Source organism: Bufo gargarizans, chromosome 4 (genome assembly GCF_014858855.1).
Source record: "Bufo gargarizans isolate SCDJY-AF-19 chromosome 4, ASM1485885v1, whole genome shotgun sequence".
NCBI classification, from domain to species: domain Eukaryota; kingdom Metazoa; phylum Chordata; class Amphibia; order Anura; family Bufonidae; genus Bufo; species Bufo gargarizans.
The window spans coordinates 53,693,461-53,711,546 of NC_058083.1; the positions used below are offsets into that span (position 1 = coordinate 53,693,461).

The 18,086-nt window shown below is 42.7% G+C and overlaps 1 protein-coding gene across 2 annotated transcripts in view; it reads left to right on the forward strand.

The window, feature by feature from the left end:
* The window catches only part of OTOF (otoferlin), a 276,809-nt gene that overhangs the window by 187,163 nt on the left and 71,560 nt on the right, over nt 1-18,086 (forward strand). Inside the window, exon 6 of one of the 2 annotated variants that reach the window (XM_044289343.1) lies at nt 5,478-5,519. The exons of the other annotated variant lie outside the window; for it this stretch is intronic. Within the exon in view, the coding sequence (XP_044145278.1) occupies nt 5,478-5,519 (42 nt within the window). The remainder of the gene's footprint in view (nt 1-5,477; nt 5,520-18,086) is intronic. 2 annotated transcript variants of the gene reach the window in all.

Here is an 18,086-nt window from a genome sequence, read left to right on the forward strand (position 1 = left end):
TCCCAGCAGCACAGAGTATTTCAGGAGAAGAGTGTGCTGTGGGAGGTCACAGAGTTGCATAGTGGAAGGAGAAAGAAATCATGCTTTCTGTGTTGAGTTGTGGCGTGTAACGCGTGGCGTGTTTATAGCGGTATACCAGATAACGTGTCTGTATTTCTCTCTCTGCCACATCAGCAAGATGTCTGACATGAGGAACAAGATGAATGACGGGTATAGGATGGTCACCAGGCAAGTGATGTGTGCTGTGCCCTATCTGCCTCTTCACATCCATATACAGACCAGGGCTCAGTGGTCATCCTGACCGCCCCACCAGTGTGGCCTGCTCAGGTCCCCCCACATCCATGTCACATGTGCCGGACTGATGAAGTGGCCTGCTCCTGGCCCCTGTGTGCTCAGTACTGTATACACCTGCTTCTCATCAGCTCTGACCTCACCTGTACAGTGGATAGCGCCATCCAGTGCACAGTGTAACACCTGCCCTCGGAGAGCCTAGAGGGGGCCTCTGTGCCTCAGGTTCTGGGTTGTCACTTACAGGTAATCCCTCAAACACTAACCACTTCCCCAGAACCACAGCTAGAGGGCGCCCAGAAATAGCTGCACATAAATACTTGTAGAATATGGTAGTGCCCCATGAATGGTTGTAGAGTGCTCCATGAGTAGTAGTACTAGTGTGCCCCATGAAGAGTTGTAGAGTGCTCCATGAATGGTTGTAGAGTGCTCCATGAATGGTTGTAGAGTGCCCCATGAGTAGTTGTAGAGTGCCCCATGAGTAGTTGTAGAGTGCCCCATGAATGGTTGTAGAGTGCCCCATGAGTAGTTGTAGAGTGCCCCATGAGTAGTTGTAGAGTGCCCCATGAATAGTTGTAGAGTGCTCCATGAGTAGTTGTAGAGTGCTCCATGAATGGTTGTAGAGTGCTCCATGAGTAGTTGTAGAGTGCTCCATGAATAGTTGTAGAGTGCTCCATGAATGGTTGTAGAGTGCTCCATGAATAGTTGTAGAGTGCCCCATGAGTAGTTGTAGAGTGCTCCATGAATGGTTGTAGAGTGCTCCATGAATAGTTGTAGAGTGCTCCATGAGTAGTAGTACTAGTGTGCCCCATAAAGAGTTGTAGAGTGCTCCATGAATAGTTGTAGAGTGCTCCATGAATGGTTGTAGAGTGCTCCTTGAATGGTTGTAGAGTGCTCCTTGAATGGTTGTAGAGTGCTCCTTGAATGGTTGTAGAGTGCTCCATGAATGGTTGTAGAGTGCTCCTTGAATGGTTGTAGAGTGCTCCTTGAATGGTTGTAGAGTGCTCCATGAATGGTTGTAGAGTGCTCCATGAATGGTTGTAGAGTGCTCCATGATTAGTTGTAGAGTGCTCCATGAATAGTTGTAGAGTGCCCCATGAATAGTTGTAGAGTGCTCCATGATTAGTTGTAGAGTGTCACACAAATAGTTGCAGCATGCCCCATGAATAATTGTAGAACGCCCCATAATTAGTCACGGGGTGCCCCATGATTAGCTGTAGTGTCCCATGAATAGTGCCAATGACTCCAATCAATAGTGTCAGTGTCTCCATGGATGGTGCCCAAGTGGCCCTTAAGTAATGTACGTGTCCCAATTCAATCTCCTTAGTGCATCCATAAGTAGTATCAGTGTGCCCCATTCACAGTGCCAGCTCTGTCATACCTCTGTCCACAATACCTCTATTGTACCTCTGTGCCTGTATGGCCTATGGGCACCGGGGCCTCGCCGTGGTTGCTACCTCCACAGCCCCTATGACTACACCGCTGTTCATGGGCTTTGTTCTTGCTAAGGTAAGGAAACCTGGGGGATGCTGTACTTTAAGGTCCACACTGTGTGTCTGGGACTCATCGCAACGTTCCACGTCTGTCATTTTTGATGGACAGTATAAATAATATTCATTTATGGGGTTGTGCAAAAATCCTCACGCCCTCAGCAATGAAGTTTACACACCCTATTTACTACATAGCTTCAGTGGGACAGATGTCTATTTTTCTCTTTCTCGCCTCCCCCCCGTCCGCCATGTGGTGAGTGGGCTGTTTGTGTATCCCAAAATATCAGTTGTCAAACCACAACAGAAGCCGCTGCGTGCCGTGTGATCCGCGTCTCCTCTCCTTGTCCCAAATCTTAGGTTAGAGGCAAGGAGGGCAGACGATGACAATGGGGACACCACAGAGAAGACATAAGATGCCGTGTAAAGCCGGAGCCCTCTTGACATTGAGAGGCAGAATCTTTATTGTGTCCAGGAAACAACACAAACACTTATTCCATGGGCTGAGTATATGGCATCCCTGGCACCTGCATGGGCAGGCGTCCCTCTGACTGCTGCGGGCCCTTTGGCCCTTGTAGCAGAAAGTACAGCGGGGCCCCCTCTTGGTGCTAGCCCATTGCTGATAGGTGGATTTACCCCACCACCAGACACCATGGACCTGCACAGGGATCCTCCTCACCATAGCCATGGTCTATTGATGCCCAGTGGTCTTGGCTGTCCTTCTATGGTATAGCTCTTTTTTTTTTACCAGATACCAGGAGGGTTCCTTTTTAAGGCTGAAGCTACGGGGCCCCTAAATGTTCATATTTTTTTTCCGTGGAGATATCTAGCAGTCAGAAGAATCCAGCAAACCTGTCCTGGCCTCATCATGTTAGAGGTGGTTTCTTCTATCAGGGGTTGGCCAGGATTTAAAAAAATGGCTGCTTTCTTTCACAAACAGCGCCACCCCTGTCCATAGGTTGTGTGTGGTACTGCAGCTCAACTCTATTGAAGTGAATTGAGTTGAGCTGCAATACCAGGTACAACCAGTGGACAGAGGTGGTGCTGTTTATTTTCAGGGATGGGGGGGGGGTAAGGTAGCCATGTATTTTTAATCCTTGACAACCCCCTTTAATATTCTGCAGAGAAGAAGTGGTTAATCCTGAACTACTTACCTGGTCCAAATTTTGCTTGGTGGCCTATTATCATTGGCACTTTCTGTGATGTTCAGCAGGTTATCTGCACACAAGAGCAACAGCAAGGGAAAAATCAGTCACGCCCCCAACAGGAAATCAGATTCTTTCATGTATATTTTATATCTGCCTCAGCTAGGTAAAATGCAAAAAAAAAAAATATATATAAAATATATTTTTTTTTTTTACTGATATCATAATTTTTCATTTCTCTACACAGAGAGGAGCTGGATGAGCTCAGGTATCAAGTGCATTTGTATTGTTTTATTTTGCCTATTTTATTTTTTCTTTGTTTGTCTTTTAGTTTATTATTTTATATTTTTATTGTTGTTTTATTTATTACATTTCAACCTTTTTCCTTCTATTTTTTTCAAATTTTTATTTTATGTATTACATTTCAAATTTTTTATTTTATTTATTTTTTATCTTTTTTTATTTTATTTTTGTCTTTCATATTTTTCATTTATTATATTTATATGGTTAATTTATTTACTCCATATCACACTTTTTAATTTTATGTATCTGTTATTTTATTTATTCCACTTTTCTGTTTTTATTCTTTTTATATATCTGATAATTTATTTTATTGTGTTTCACATTTTTATTTTATTAATTTTTTATACTTTTCAATATAATTTTTGCCTTTCATATTTTTCATCTATTATATTTATATTGTTAATTTATTTATTGCATGTCACATTTTTTCATTTTATTTTTTCATCTGTTATTCTGTTTTCCGTTTCCATGTTATTTTTTATTATTTTATTATTTTCAACTGATTATATTTTTTGTTATTTTATTTGTTGTATTTCACCTTTTTTTTCCATTTTATCTTTTTAATTATATTTTTATCATTTATTTATTAGTTTTTAATTACTTCTTGGCTCGGATTCTCACCAGTAAATATTCCTAAATTAATAGTGTTTTATTTTTTTCAAAAAAATAATCATTATGTGTATTCCTTGTAGAAGGGGTTCAATGAATGATTAATTAGTTTCTCATTAAATCGGAAAAAACGAATCTAACTTAACTGTATCTAAACAATCTATTGTGCTATTAAATGTATAATTTATAATTAATAACTAAATGTATAACACTATGGCTTGCACAGTGGTGAGAATCCGAGGCCTCACTTGTGTATTTATCTGGTATGTTGTTTTTTATGTTATTGCCTTGTTACCTTTAGCCCTGGGGATATAAGGCTCTATCATACAGGACCGCGATCAGCTACGTAGCATTGAAGTACCACCAGAAGGTCTTCCATTGCATGCAGTAGTGCAAGACTTTCATACTGTGTCCTAGTAATAATATAATACAATATAATACACTACAATATAATACCCAATAACCCCAAATTCAACAGCTTACCCACAGGGAAGGGCCAGCATATTTGTTATGTTATAGGGCCCCTATTTGAAACTTTGAAGTTTGGTTTATATCAGTTAGAGGGAGCAGTTAATCAATCAACTGCTCCTCGGGGGTGGAGTCAGCAGAACGTACACTCCTGAATGGATGGCTGTCTATTAACTGAAAACAGTTCCCTTTGAAGCCCCAAACATGACCCCAGCTGAGCTGCAGGATGTGTTCCTCTTTGTGCTTTGGCATAAATCCGCAATGTGTTTAACGTTGCTGCGTCTTATGGTTTCAGGGCCAAAGGAAAGGAGAAAAAAGGCGGGATCTTCAGGTACATGAAAGACAGATGTGATACATTGTACCTGTATATAGGCTCAGCTCATCCATATCCGCTCCCGCTCCATTCAACTCTGTGGGACTGCCCGACATAGCCAGGCACTGTGGTAGACCTATAGAGCAGAATGGAGCGCTAGTGGCCATGCACATCCACTGTCCATTCCTACTAGGAACCACGGGACCCCTGTTCTCCTGATTTGTGGGGGTCCCTGTAGTCGGAACCCTACCAGTCAGACACTTATCCTCGATACTGGATAGGGGGGATAAGTATTGTTCATGGGGGACCCTTTTAAGGCACTTGAATATGGAATGATTCATTAACGTAAGGCAGGGGCCCCCCCCCCATAAGATATTTGTGGCCCTATGCAACAAAAAATGCAATATTGGGATGAATTAACTCTCAGAAGGTCATGTGTAACTAAGGAGTGAGCCGTATGCACATAAAATGTAAAATTGTAAAAAGATCCGTCAACAGCAGCTTGTTGATAGTTTCCAAGCAAATGAAAATTGTATTTTTTTAAAGAGAAACTGAGAAATAATGGGGGAAAAAAATACAAGATTGATGAAAATACATGAAAAAGCCACTGGATTTCACACGTGCTGACTATGGCGCCAATGTGAATAAGAGGCGGAGCTTCCGTTTATTATAGATATGATTGGTTGTCCAATAGCATTCAAAGAGGATATCGGGTAGGAGATGTTCTCAGGTCGATCTGTGATATGTCACGCCCATTCCTCTGTATTATAGCGCCCCCTGTGGATGATATAATCCGAGCATTTATTATAATCTCACAGCTCTATGCAGATTACCAACCTGTTACCTTCTCTCTCACAATAACAGCAAAAATAAGGACAAAAATAAGACCAAGGACGGCAAAGAGAAGTAGGTATCGTGTGTGCATGCCGGGGTATACAGCCACATTCCTTTAATCCGCTATTAAAGGGACATGACATATTATCAACTAATCCGGATTATCAGTCATAGAAAAGTCTGAAAACTAGCTGACCCAGTGCTGAGCTCTTGTCCTGAGAGGGTCGGCATCTGACCTGAGACTAGTGCTCGACTACTACAGTATCCGGATTATCAGATGTCGGATTAAAGGAATTAGGCTGTGGTGTGCGCTCCTCTTGTCTGAATTTGTACAGTTATAATCCTAATATATATATTTTAAAGTTTTTTTTTCTTATTAGGAGATGCAGTGATGTGGAGCATGCTGGTATAACCTGGGCATCTCCTGTATATAATTATATATGTACAGCTGGTATAAGTTATACATCTTCTTGTATATAGTGATATGGACCATGCTGGTATAACCTGGGCATCTCCTGTATATAATTATATATGTACAGCTGGTATAACCTGGGTATCTCCTGTATATAATTATATATGTACAGCTGGTATAAGTTATACATCTTCTTGTATATAGTGATATGGACCATGCTGGTATAACCTGGGCATCTCCTGTATATAATTATATATGTACAGCTGGTATAAGTTATACATCTTCCTGTATATAGTGATATGGAGCATGCTGGTATAACCTGGGTATCTCCTGTATATAATTATATATGTACAGCTGGTATAAGTTATACATCTTCTGTATATAGTGATATGGACCATGCTGGTATAACCTGGGCATCTCCTGTATATAATTATATATGTACAGCTGGTATAAGTTATACATCTTCCTGTATATAGTGATATGGAGCATGCTGGTATAACCTGGGTATCTCCTGTATATAATTATATATGTACAGCTGGTATAACCTGGGCATCTCCTGTATATAATTATATATGTACAGCTGGTATAACCTAGGTATCTCCTGTATATAATTATATATGTACAGCTGGTATAAGTTATACATCTTCTTGTATATAGTGATATGGACCATGCTGGTATAACCTGGGTATCTCCTGTATATAATTATATATGTACAGCTGGTATAAGTTATACATCTTCCTGTATATAGTGATATGGACCATGCTGGTATAACCTGGGCATCCCCTGTATATAATTATATATGTGCAGCTGGTATAAGTTATACATCTTCCTGTATATAGTGATATGGACCATGCTGGTATAACCTGGGTATCTCCTGTATATAATTATATATGTACAGCTGGTATAACCTGGGCATCCCCTGTATATAATTATATATGTACAGCTGGTATAAGTTATACATCTTCTTGTATATAGTGATATGGACCATGCTGGTATAACCTGGGTATCTCCTGTATATAATTATATATGTACAGCTGGTATAAGTTATACATCTTCTTGTATATAGTGATATGGACCATGCTGGTATAACCTGGGCATCTCCTGTATATAATTATATATGTACAGCTGGTATAAGTTATACATCTTCTTGTATATAGTGATATGGAGCATGCTGGTATAACCTGGGCATCTCCTGTATATAATTATATATGTACAGCTGGCATAAGTTATACATCTTCTTGTATATGGTGATATGGACCATGCTGGTATAACCTGGGTATCTCCTGTATATAATTATATATGTACAGCTGGTATAACCTGGGTATCTCCTGTATATAATTATATATGTACAGCTGGTATAAGTTATACATCTTCTTGTATATAGTGATATGGAGCATGCTGGTATAACCTGGGCATCTCCTGTATATAATTATATATGTACAGCTGGTATAAGTTATACATCTTCTTGTATATAGTGATATGGACCATGCTGGTATAACCTGGGTATCTCCTGTATATAATTATATATGTACAGCTGGTATAAGTTATACATCTTCCTGTATATAGTGATATGGACCATGCTGGTATAACCTGTGCATCTCCTGTATATAATTATATATGTACAGCTGGTATAAGTTATACATCTTCTTGTATATAGTGATATGGACCATGCTGGTATAACCTGTGCATCTCCTGTATATAATTATATATGTACAGCTGGTATAAGTTATACATCTTCTTGTATATAGTGATATGGACCATGCTGGTATAACCTGGGTATCTCCTGTATATAATTATATATGTACAGCTGGTATAAGTTATACATCTTCTGTATATAGTGATATGGACCATGCTGGTATAACCTGGGTATCTCCTGTATATAATTATATATGTACAGCTGGTATAAGTTATACATCTTCTGTATATAGTGATATGGACCATGCTGGTATAACCTGGGCATCTCCTGTATATATTTATATATGTACAGCCGGTATAAGTTATACATCTTCTGTATATAGTGACATGGAGCATGCTGGTATAACCTGGGCATCTCCTGTATATAATTATATATGTACAGCTGGTATAAGTTATACATCTTCTTGTATATAGTGATATGGACCATGCTGGTATAACCTGGGTATCTCCTGTATATAATTATATATGTACAGCTGGTATAAGTTATACATCTTCTTGTATATAGTGATATGGACCATGCTGGTATAACCTGGGCATCTCCTGTATATAATTATATATGTACAGCTGATATAAGTTATACATCTTCTTGTATATAGTGATATGGAGCATGCTGGTATAACCTGGGTATCTCCTGTATATAATTTTATATGTACAGCTGGTATAAGTTATACATCTTCTTGTATATAGTGATATGGAGCATGCCGGTATAACCTGGGTATCTCCTGTATATAATTATATATGTACAGCTGGTATAAGTTATACATCTTCTTGTATATAGTGATATGGAGCATGCTGGTATAACCTGGGCATCTCCTGTATATATTTATATATGTACAGCTGGTATAAGTTATACATCTTCTTGTATATAGTGATATGGAGCATGCTGGTATAACCTGGGTATCTCCTGTATATAATTTTATATGTACAGCTGGTATAAGTTATACATCTTCTTGTATATAGTGATATGGACCATGCTGGTATAACCTGGGCATCTCCTGTATATAATTATATATGTACAGCTGGTATAAGTTATACATCTTCTTGTATATAGTGATATGGAGCATGCTGGTATAACCTGGGTATCTCCTGTATATAATTATATATGTACAGCTGGTATAGGTTATAGTTCTTTTATGTACTGACTGGGGTCTTGTTTTATTATGTGAACATATCCAGCATTGCATGAACAGCCCTTTGTTTTCAGTTAAAATATCGTAGTTCCTCATTTTTCCTGTGGGGGCACTGCAGTTGAGCACTTTTTTCAGGGTCTCCTGCAGATAAGATCTGGAGGTTGATTGGTGTTTTCATCAGTTGGTTGGAGATTTTTTTTAGTTCGATGAACTCTTTCAGCCTTTTAAAATGTCATTAAATCAGTGAATAGTTTGCTGTGAATCACTGACAGATGGTCGTGAGCAGCACCTCGTGGGCGTCAAACATACTTTGTCATGGCAAAAAGTTTGTGGGAGTCTGTTTATAAGTGTGGCATCTGAGTAAATGGAAAAAAGCTTTAAAAACAATAAAATGTTTTTTTGCAAACAGTAAGTAATGAGCACAACATGAGAGAAACGGTATCGCTATATGTAACATGTTCCAGACTATGACAGAGCAGATTATTGGACGCATCCAAGGGTTTAGACTACAGAAAATACGACATTTAGTTCTTATTATTGTCTGGTAGTCTGTAGTCTGAGGAAGTGGAGGGGTAAATGTGTGTAGTTCTTGCTAATAGTTTAGTAAAAAATGTGGTCAATACCTAGTGTTGGGTGAAACTGGGTGCTAATACCTGAAGGTGTAGGGAGAAAGTGGGGCATAATGCTTGGTGGTCTTAGGACAAAGAGAGGTATAATACCTGGAGGTCTAGGGAAAAAGTTGGGGATAATACCTGGAGGTCTAGGGAAAAAGTCAGGGATAATACCTGGAGGTCTAGGGAGAAAGTGGGGGGTTAATACCGGGAGGTCTAGGGAAAAAGTTGGGGATAATACCTGGAGTTCTAGGGAGAATGTTGGGCATAATGCTTGGAGGTCTAGGGAAAAAGTGAGGGATAATACCTGGAGGTCTAGGGAGACATGGGGGATAATACCAGGAGGTCAGGGAAAAAGTGGGGGATAATACCTGGAGGTCTAGGGAAAAAGTGGGGGCTAATACCTGGAGGTCTAGGAAGAAAGTGGGGCATAATGCTTGGAGGTCTAGGGAAAAAGTCAGGGATAATACCTGGAGTTCTAGGGAGAAAGTGGGGGATAATACCTGGAGGTCTAGTGAGAAAGTGAGGGATAAGACCCGTGCTCTAGGGAAAAAGTGGGGGATAAGACCTGAAAGTCTAGGGGCATAATACTTGGAGGTCTAGGGAAAAAGTGGGGGATAATACATGGAGGTATTGGGAGAAAGAGAGGGATAATACCTGGAGGTCTAGGGAAAAAGTCAGGGATAATACCTGGAGGTCTAGGGAGAAAGTGGGGGATAATACCTGGCGGTCTAGGGAGAAAGTGGGGCATAATGCTTGGAGGTCTAGGGAAAAGGTAAGAGATAATACCTGGAGGTCTAGGCAAACATGGGGGATAATACCTGGAGGTCTAGGGAGAAAGTGGGGGATAATACCTGGTGGTCTAGAGAAAGTGTGGCATAATGCTTGAAAGTCTAGGGAAAAAGTGGGAGATAATACCTGGAGGTCTAGTGAAAAAGTCAGGGATAATACCTGGAGGTCTAGGGAGAAAGTAGGGGATAATACCTGGAGGTCTAGGGAGAAAGTGGGGGATGATACCTGGAGGTCTAAGGAGAAAGTGGGGGATAATATGTGTGCTCTAGGAAGAAAGTGGGGGATAATACCTGGAGGTCAAGGGAGAAAGTGGGGGATAATACCGGGAGGTCTAGGGAGAAAGTAGGAGATAATACCTGGAGGTCTAGAAAGAAAGTAGGGCATAATGCTTGGAGGTCTAGGAAAAAAGTGGGAGATAATACCTGGTGGTCTAGGGAAAAAGTCAGGGATAATACCTGGAGGTCTAGGGAGAAAGTGGGGGGATAATATGTGTGCTCTAGGGAGAAAGTGGGGGGATAATATGTGTGCTCTAGGGAGAAAGTGGGATATAATACCTGGAGGTCTAGGGAGAACGTGGGGGATAATACCTGGAGGTCTAGGGAGAAAGTGGAGGATAATACCTAGTGTTTTAGGAAAAAAGTAGGGGATAATACCTGAAGGTCTAGGGAAAATGCCAGGGATAATGCCTGGAGGTCTAGGGAGAAAGTGGGGGATAATGCCTGGAGGTCTAGGGAAAAAGTGGAGGATAATACTTGGAGGTCTAGGGAAAATGCCAGGGATAATACCTGGAGGTCTATGGAGAAAGTGGGGGATAATGCCTGGAGGTCTAGGGAAAAAGTGGAGGATAATACTTGGAGGTCTAGGGAAAAAGTGGAGGATAATACCTGGTGTTCTAGGGAAAAAGTGTGGGAAAATACCTGGAGATCAAAGATGAATGTCAGGGTTAATACCTGGTGGTCTAGGGTAAAATTTAGGGCTAGTACCAGTGGTCTACAGTAAACTTTGTGGTTAGTCCTTGGCATTCTTGGGTACAAGTGCAGTAAATACCTGATGGTCTACAGCAAAAGTGGGATTCATATCTTATTGTCTAGGGTAGAAGTGAAGTCTAGTTCCAGTGATGTAGGGTAAAATCTGGGGTCAATATTTTCTTGGGTATAACTGGGTGTTAATACTTGGTGTTTGAGGGTAAAAGTGAGGGATAATCCTTGTTGGTCTAGGGTAAAAGTGGTGGTTAATTTATGGCGGTCTAGGGCAACAGTAAGGGTTAATAATTTTTATAAGGAGGTTAATATATTGTAGTCGGTGGTGAATGTTAGAGCTAATGCTGATGGTTTAGAGTAAAATTTGGGCTTAATACCTAGCATTCTTAGGTAAAGCAAGGTTTTAATATCTTGTGCTCTAGGATAAAAATAGAGGTTAATATATTGTGGTCTAGGGTGAAGGTAAGGGTTAATACGTGGTCAACCAGGGTAAAAAATGTTTTTTTGTTTTCTGCGGTAACGCAGGATTAATGCATGGTGGCTTAGGATGAAAGTAAGGTGGTCTAAGACAAAAGTGTGGGACAATACCTGGTGGTCTAGCGTATAACTGGGGGTTAATACCTGGTGCGTTATGTAAAAGTGGGAGATAATACCTACTGGTTTAGGGTAAAAGTGAAAGCTAATAATTGGGGGCCTAGTATACAATATGGGGTTATTACATAGTGGTCTACGGGAAAAGGTAATTAAGGGTAAAAAAGGGTAATTATTTAAAAATCTAGGCTAATAATTTGCGATCTACAATAAAATGTGGGTTAATACCTGATGTTCATACGGAAATTTGGTAAAGTTGGAGTTTATACCTGTTGTCTAGGGTAATAGAGGGGGTTAAAAAATTATGATCTATATCACCATTTCTGGTAAATACCTGGTGGTCAAAAATATAGGTTGGGGTTAATACATAGTCAGGGAATACAATTTGCGGTTAATACCTTATGTTCTTGGATAACAGTGTTGGTAGTATTAACTGGTGGTCTAGGGTAAAGGTGGGGTTGAATACATAGTGGTCCAGGATGAAATTTTGGATTAGTACAGGTTGGTCAGGGTTAAAGTTGGAGCTTGATAATTGGTGGTTTACAATAAAATTTGGGTTAATACCTGGCGTTCTAGGTTAAAAAGGATAATGGCCCCCTGAGCATCACCCCACCGGGAGATTTTCCTGTAGGGTCTATGGACAGTCCGCCCATGTTTATCTTACTAGGGAGTACTTGGTTTGAGGTGTACGAAGAGGATACTATTTTTTCCCTGGTGGTCTAGGGTACAATAGGGGGTTAATATGTTATGGTCTAGGGGAAAATGGAGGATGGTTCTTACCTGGTGATCTAGGATATTTGAGAGGTGCTAATATTTTGTTCCCTAGTAGTCTAGAGGGAAATAAGGGGAGAGTATGTTGGGCTGGTGATGGTTTGTACCTGCTTGGCTAGCATAAAAAGGTTGGGTAATATTTTGTTTCATGGAGGTCTTGTGTAAAAGAGGAGGGTAATACATGGTGGTCTAGGATAGGAAGAGTCAATATTTTGGTCTCTTGCTGTCTAGAGTAAAATAGGGGGTCAGTATGTGGTGGGTTAGGGTACAATGGGAGATGGTTTGTACCTGGTGGTCTACAGTACATGGGGTGCCTAATCTTTTGTACCCTGGTGGTCTAGGGAAAAATGGGTTGTGGTCTGGTGGTTTACTTACCTCCCCAGTGATGTGTTCTGCATCCCCTTCTGACAACGAGCGTGATGTGTGCTTCACCTCCTCCTCTGCACACATCATACAGCTCAATGCCAGGCAGGGATAGTCAGGACTATGCAGTTAAGACAGAGGCACAGTACACTCATGAAGTGCTCTGCCCGATTACTAAGGAAACTGATTATTTTCATGTTGAAAAATCTCATAGTTTAATAATACACAACGTATATAAAGGCCCCCCTCCCCCATCCATTTCCTGCCATAGTGGCCCCCAGGATTTTGGGGTCAAACTTTATTGTACTGTATATTATTGCTTCCTGGATGAACATGTCATGATGTAGACTACACAGTGATGCATTCTCCCCTGTCTTTACTCTGGGGTGTACCCAAAGTTACCTTGATCATGTGCACCCCTCCTCCGTTCACACTGAAGCCACGCTTAGCATCTGCAGCACAAAAGGCGCATTGAAGATTGGAAACCCAAAGCCGTATCTGTGTCTTGTCTGCCTGTAAATATTTAATGTCTTGAGTAACCAGATATGAGATTCATCAGCAGCCTTCACGAGGTTTGGCTAGAAAAAGTGGAGACGTTTCCGCAACCAGAGGAACGTTCTGTGAGTTCACCAAGTATGGGCAGAAAACAGTGAAGTAAAGACTCCAGCCTGGGGTTTACACTTTAGGCCTAGACCAATATGGCAGCACCTGTCATGTCCACTTCTCTGTGTCACGTCTTCCAGTTACAGGTCCCCACCCAGCCCTTGTCTCAGGTTCTTCATCCAATATTCATGGCCACTATCAGATGGCAGCCATTCTCCATGTTCCTCACCTCTCAGAAAAGCCCCTCGCCTGTTCCCAAACCATTTCCTTCTATTATTATTTTGGCTTGTACATCTGAAAGAAAGAGATTACGACTTAGGAGGATGGGATAAAGCCACACAAGCTCTGAAGTGTGTAGACTATCTTAAGTCAACAATTGGCTCCTTGGAGGTGGTTGAGCGTAAAGTTGATGAAGAAGGTCCCATTCTTGGTGAGTAGATCTTCTATTACAAGATGTACAGTTGGGTCTTAGAAAGGTGAGGGGTTGAGGTGATGGTGGTCTACTTTGAAGCTGTTCATTATACCTTCAGATGTAGCAGAGATGATACTGTTGATTGACTTATTGAGGTCCATAGAGTTAAAGCAGAAGTTTTTATCACAGTTTTATGGAAACCTCAACTACTCAACCTGGTCTAGTTGAAGACACCTCTGTACAGTGGATTTGATGTTGCTAGATACAGCAGGACTGGGTTTGCAGAGTTTGGTAAATATACCAGGGTGGGAGTTGTGGATGGTTTTACAAATGTATCAGAGTAGAGTTTGTCAAAAGAAGACTTTATTATGTAGAGCAACTTATTCTGATGTAGGAATGTGTGAATGGTGGTGTTACATAGGACCAGCTATGTTACTGTACTTAATGATGTACAATAGGTCTCTATTACAGTAGACAGATAGCCATTTACGCCTTTCACCTCTTGATGATATCTAGTTTTGGGACACCTTTGGTCTAAAAGTCTTCTGGTGATTTAGGAGACCCCACAGACATTTGCTGCTCCTAAGTGGAGGTTATGCGATAAGGTCCAGCAGTATGGGGAAGAACCATCAGCAGCCAGACAGACTAGAGGTTCGGCACTCGTCATGTTTATCCACCATATTTGCGTGGTAAGTGATGGATGTGTCATGGTCCAGAAGATCCATAGGCTCTATGGAGGGGCACTGTTCCTTTAATGCTTAGAATGTGAGGCTGGACAGTGGCCTGTGAATATCTGGTTGGCCATCAATCACACTCAGGGCTGGACACCTGAGGTCTATATTTTCCTATAGATCTGTAGGAACATAGGGCCCTAAGGTGTAGGGGCTTAAGTTAGGGGTGATACAGTGTGATACCATTGTATCGTGCAACCCAAGCTGAAAAAAGGCTGGAGAACATAAGCTTTTGTTCCCTGTTATCAGCCTTGTCAGTCAGTGGAGAAGTTGACTATAGAACAGGGGAATACAACCTATTGCTCCCTGTTATCAGTGATTTCAGGCCGGGGAGAGGATGACTGTAAGACAAAGGATCACGGAGAGGAAAAGAGGGTTCTGAAAGGCAACAGAGGGGTGCAGAGGGACATAGGGGTCTGGAGGGGGACAGAAGGGTCTGGAGTAAGTAGAGGGGACTGGAGGGTGACAGGGGGTTCTGGAGGGGGACAGAGGGTTCTGAGAGGAATGGAGGGGGACAGAGGGGTCTAGAGGGGGGCTGAGGGGTCTGGAAGGTGACAAGGGGTTCTGCAGGGTGACAGAGGTGTCTGGAAGAGGACAGAGGAGTCTGAAGGGGGACAGAAGGGGAACAGAGGGATCTGGGGGGGAGACAGAGGGATCTAGAGGAGACAGAGATGTCTGTAGAAATATCGAGGGATCTGGAGAGGGCAGAGGGGTCTGGAGGGAGACAGAGGTGTCTGGATGGGGGACAAAGGTGTCTGAAGGAAGACAGAGGAGTCTAAAGGGGGACAGAAGAAGAACATAGGGATCAGGAGGGAGACAGAGGGGTCTGGAGAGATATAGAGGGGTCTGGAGGGAGACAGAGGTGTCTGAAGGGGGCCAGGGATGTCTGGAGGGAGACAGAGGGGTCTGGAGGAGGACAGAAGGTTCTGAAAGGAAACAAAGGGGGCAGAGGGTTCTACAGAGGGACATAAGGGTCTGGAGGGGGGCAGAGGGGTCTAGAGGAAGACAGAGTGGTCTGGAGGAGGACAGAGGTTTCTGAATGAAAACAGAGGGGGACAGAGGGTTCAGCAAAGAGACATAGGGGTCTGGAGGGGGGGGGAAGAGGGGTCTGGAGGGTGACAGAGGAGTCTGGAGGAGGACATTGGAGTCCGAAGGGGGACAGAAGGGGAAAAGAGGGATCTGGTGGAAGACAGAGGGGTCTGGATAGATATAGAGGGATCTGGAGATGGCAGAGGGGTCTGGAAAGGTCAAAGGTGCCTGGAGGGGGTCAGAGGTGCCTGGAGGGGGACAGATGTCTCTGGAGGAAGACAGAAGGGTCTGGAGGGGGGCAGAGGACTCTGAAAGTAAACAGAGGGGTCCAGAGGACGAAAGAGGATTCTGCAGAGGGACATAAGGGTCTGGAGGGAGACAGAAGGGTCTGGAGGGGGCAGAGAGGACTGGAGGGTAACAGGGGGTTCTGGATGGGGACAGAGGGTTCTGAGAGGAATGGAGGGGTCTGGAGGAGGACAGAGGGTTTGAAGGGGGACAGAGTGGTCTGGAGGGGGACAGAGGAGTCCAAAGGGAGAGAGAAGGGAAACAGAGGGAGACAAAGGGGTCTGGAGAGATATAGAGGGATCTGGAGAGGGCAGATGGATCTGGAAAGGACAGTGGTGTCTGGAGGGAGACAGAGGTGTCTGAAGGGGAAAAGAGGGTTCTGGAGGGGGCAAGGGAGTCTTGACAGAGATAAGGGGTTCTGGAAGGAGACAGAGGGGGTATATAAGGGAACATAGGGGTCTAGAGATGGACAGCAGGGTCTGGAGGGAGACAGAAGGGTTAAAAGGGGGAGAGAGGAGTCCAGAGGGAGACCGAGCAGTCTGGAGAGAAATAGAGGGGTGTGTATATGGGCAGAGGGGTCTGCAGGGGAACAGAGGGGTCTGGAGAGGGATAGGAGGGTCTTGAGGGAGGTAGGGGTTCTGGAGGGATACAGAGGAGTATGGAGGGGGATAGATGAGTCTAAAGAGAAATAGAGGGCTCTGAGGGAGACAGAGGGGTCTGGAGGGGTTACAGGGGTTTGGAGATTGATAGAGTGGTCTGTAGGGGACAAAAGAGAATGGAGAGGACAGATGTGTCTTGGGGGGACAGGGGTCTGGAGGGAATAGAGGTTAAGCAGACAGATGTCTGGAGAAAACAGAGGAGTCTTAAAGGTACAGAGTAGTCTGAAGGGGACAGATGAGTCTCAGTTGAGCCAAGCATGCATGTAAAGTCACCCTTTAAAGGGGTAGTCCCATCTGGGACATTTATGATAAATCACTGGGCTATGCTATCAATGTCAGGTAGGCATGCATATGTGAGTTCCTTAGAAATAGGCCCAAAGTGAAGCCTCATCCAGGCAACACCATTCCTGAGATTGAAAAGATTCCAGGGACCCACTTAGGGAAAGAGAGCAGACAACTTAGAAGGTTTAGAATTATCAAGGCTGTGAAATGAATTCAGACAGTTAGGTGCTGCTCGTTTATGGCATTAAGACTCTACTGCCTGTGAAAAGGGTTAATTGTCTCCAGCAACCACCTCGTTTTGAGATGCACTGGCCACACGGATTTAAGATGCACCCCTCAGCCTGGGAAGTGCAGAAACAGTTAATGGGTACAGAACTGCATGCCTGTGATTATTTGAGAAGATTGCAGAGTGACTTATACTACCATCACTGCTATCTACTATGCAGAACTATTGGGAGATGCCTACTCTGTAACATACCTCAGAACTGTGCCTTTTGCTGCTGTATGAATTATCTATTCAGTAAAGAGAGACTTTATTTATTGCAACCGAAAGAGCCTAGTCATTGGCTCCATCATCTTTCTGCAAGCCTATGCATCAGCCCTCCCACCTTGCATCCACCTAACATCAAGAGCACCCCACCTAACATGAATTAGCAGTCCCAAAAGTGCAGGGTGTCCCCCGAAGAGAAAAAGGGTATGTTCTCCATTAACTGCACGGCCCCAGGGAGGGTAAACCACTGCCACTCCTATCTGTGCCACCACTACCACTCCCATCCTGTACCACTGCTCCAGGCTCCCCCCCTGCTGGTCGCTGCATGATGAATGGAGAACACTCTGCTCATGTGTGGAGTGCTGTCCTTCACTTTGGGGGGCTTGTTCTGAAGATAGGGACCCACGCCTATCTGACATTGATAGCATATGTTGGCGATAAGTCATAAATGTCCGAGATGGGAATAGTTCTTTTAGCAGATCATATCCAGAACAAACTTTTATGTCAAATTCACTATCTGAGGGGTGGCAACTTTTGAACCACAAGAGATATTGCAAATTATGGCAAATGATTTATGAGAAAATTCTGGTCTTATTTGATATGCTTCATGACCCCATTCCAATTGGAAAAATGTTCCTGTGATCCAGTATGGTAGCTTTCAAGATGGCAGCCATGCTCCGGACATAGCCTTAAAGATAGGCCCCCTCACCCATTACTTGCTGGGGTATTCAGATATTTCATTTTCCTTTTGCTTCCTCACTAGAGAAAACTCAGGAGATTACTGCATACATATATACAGTATA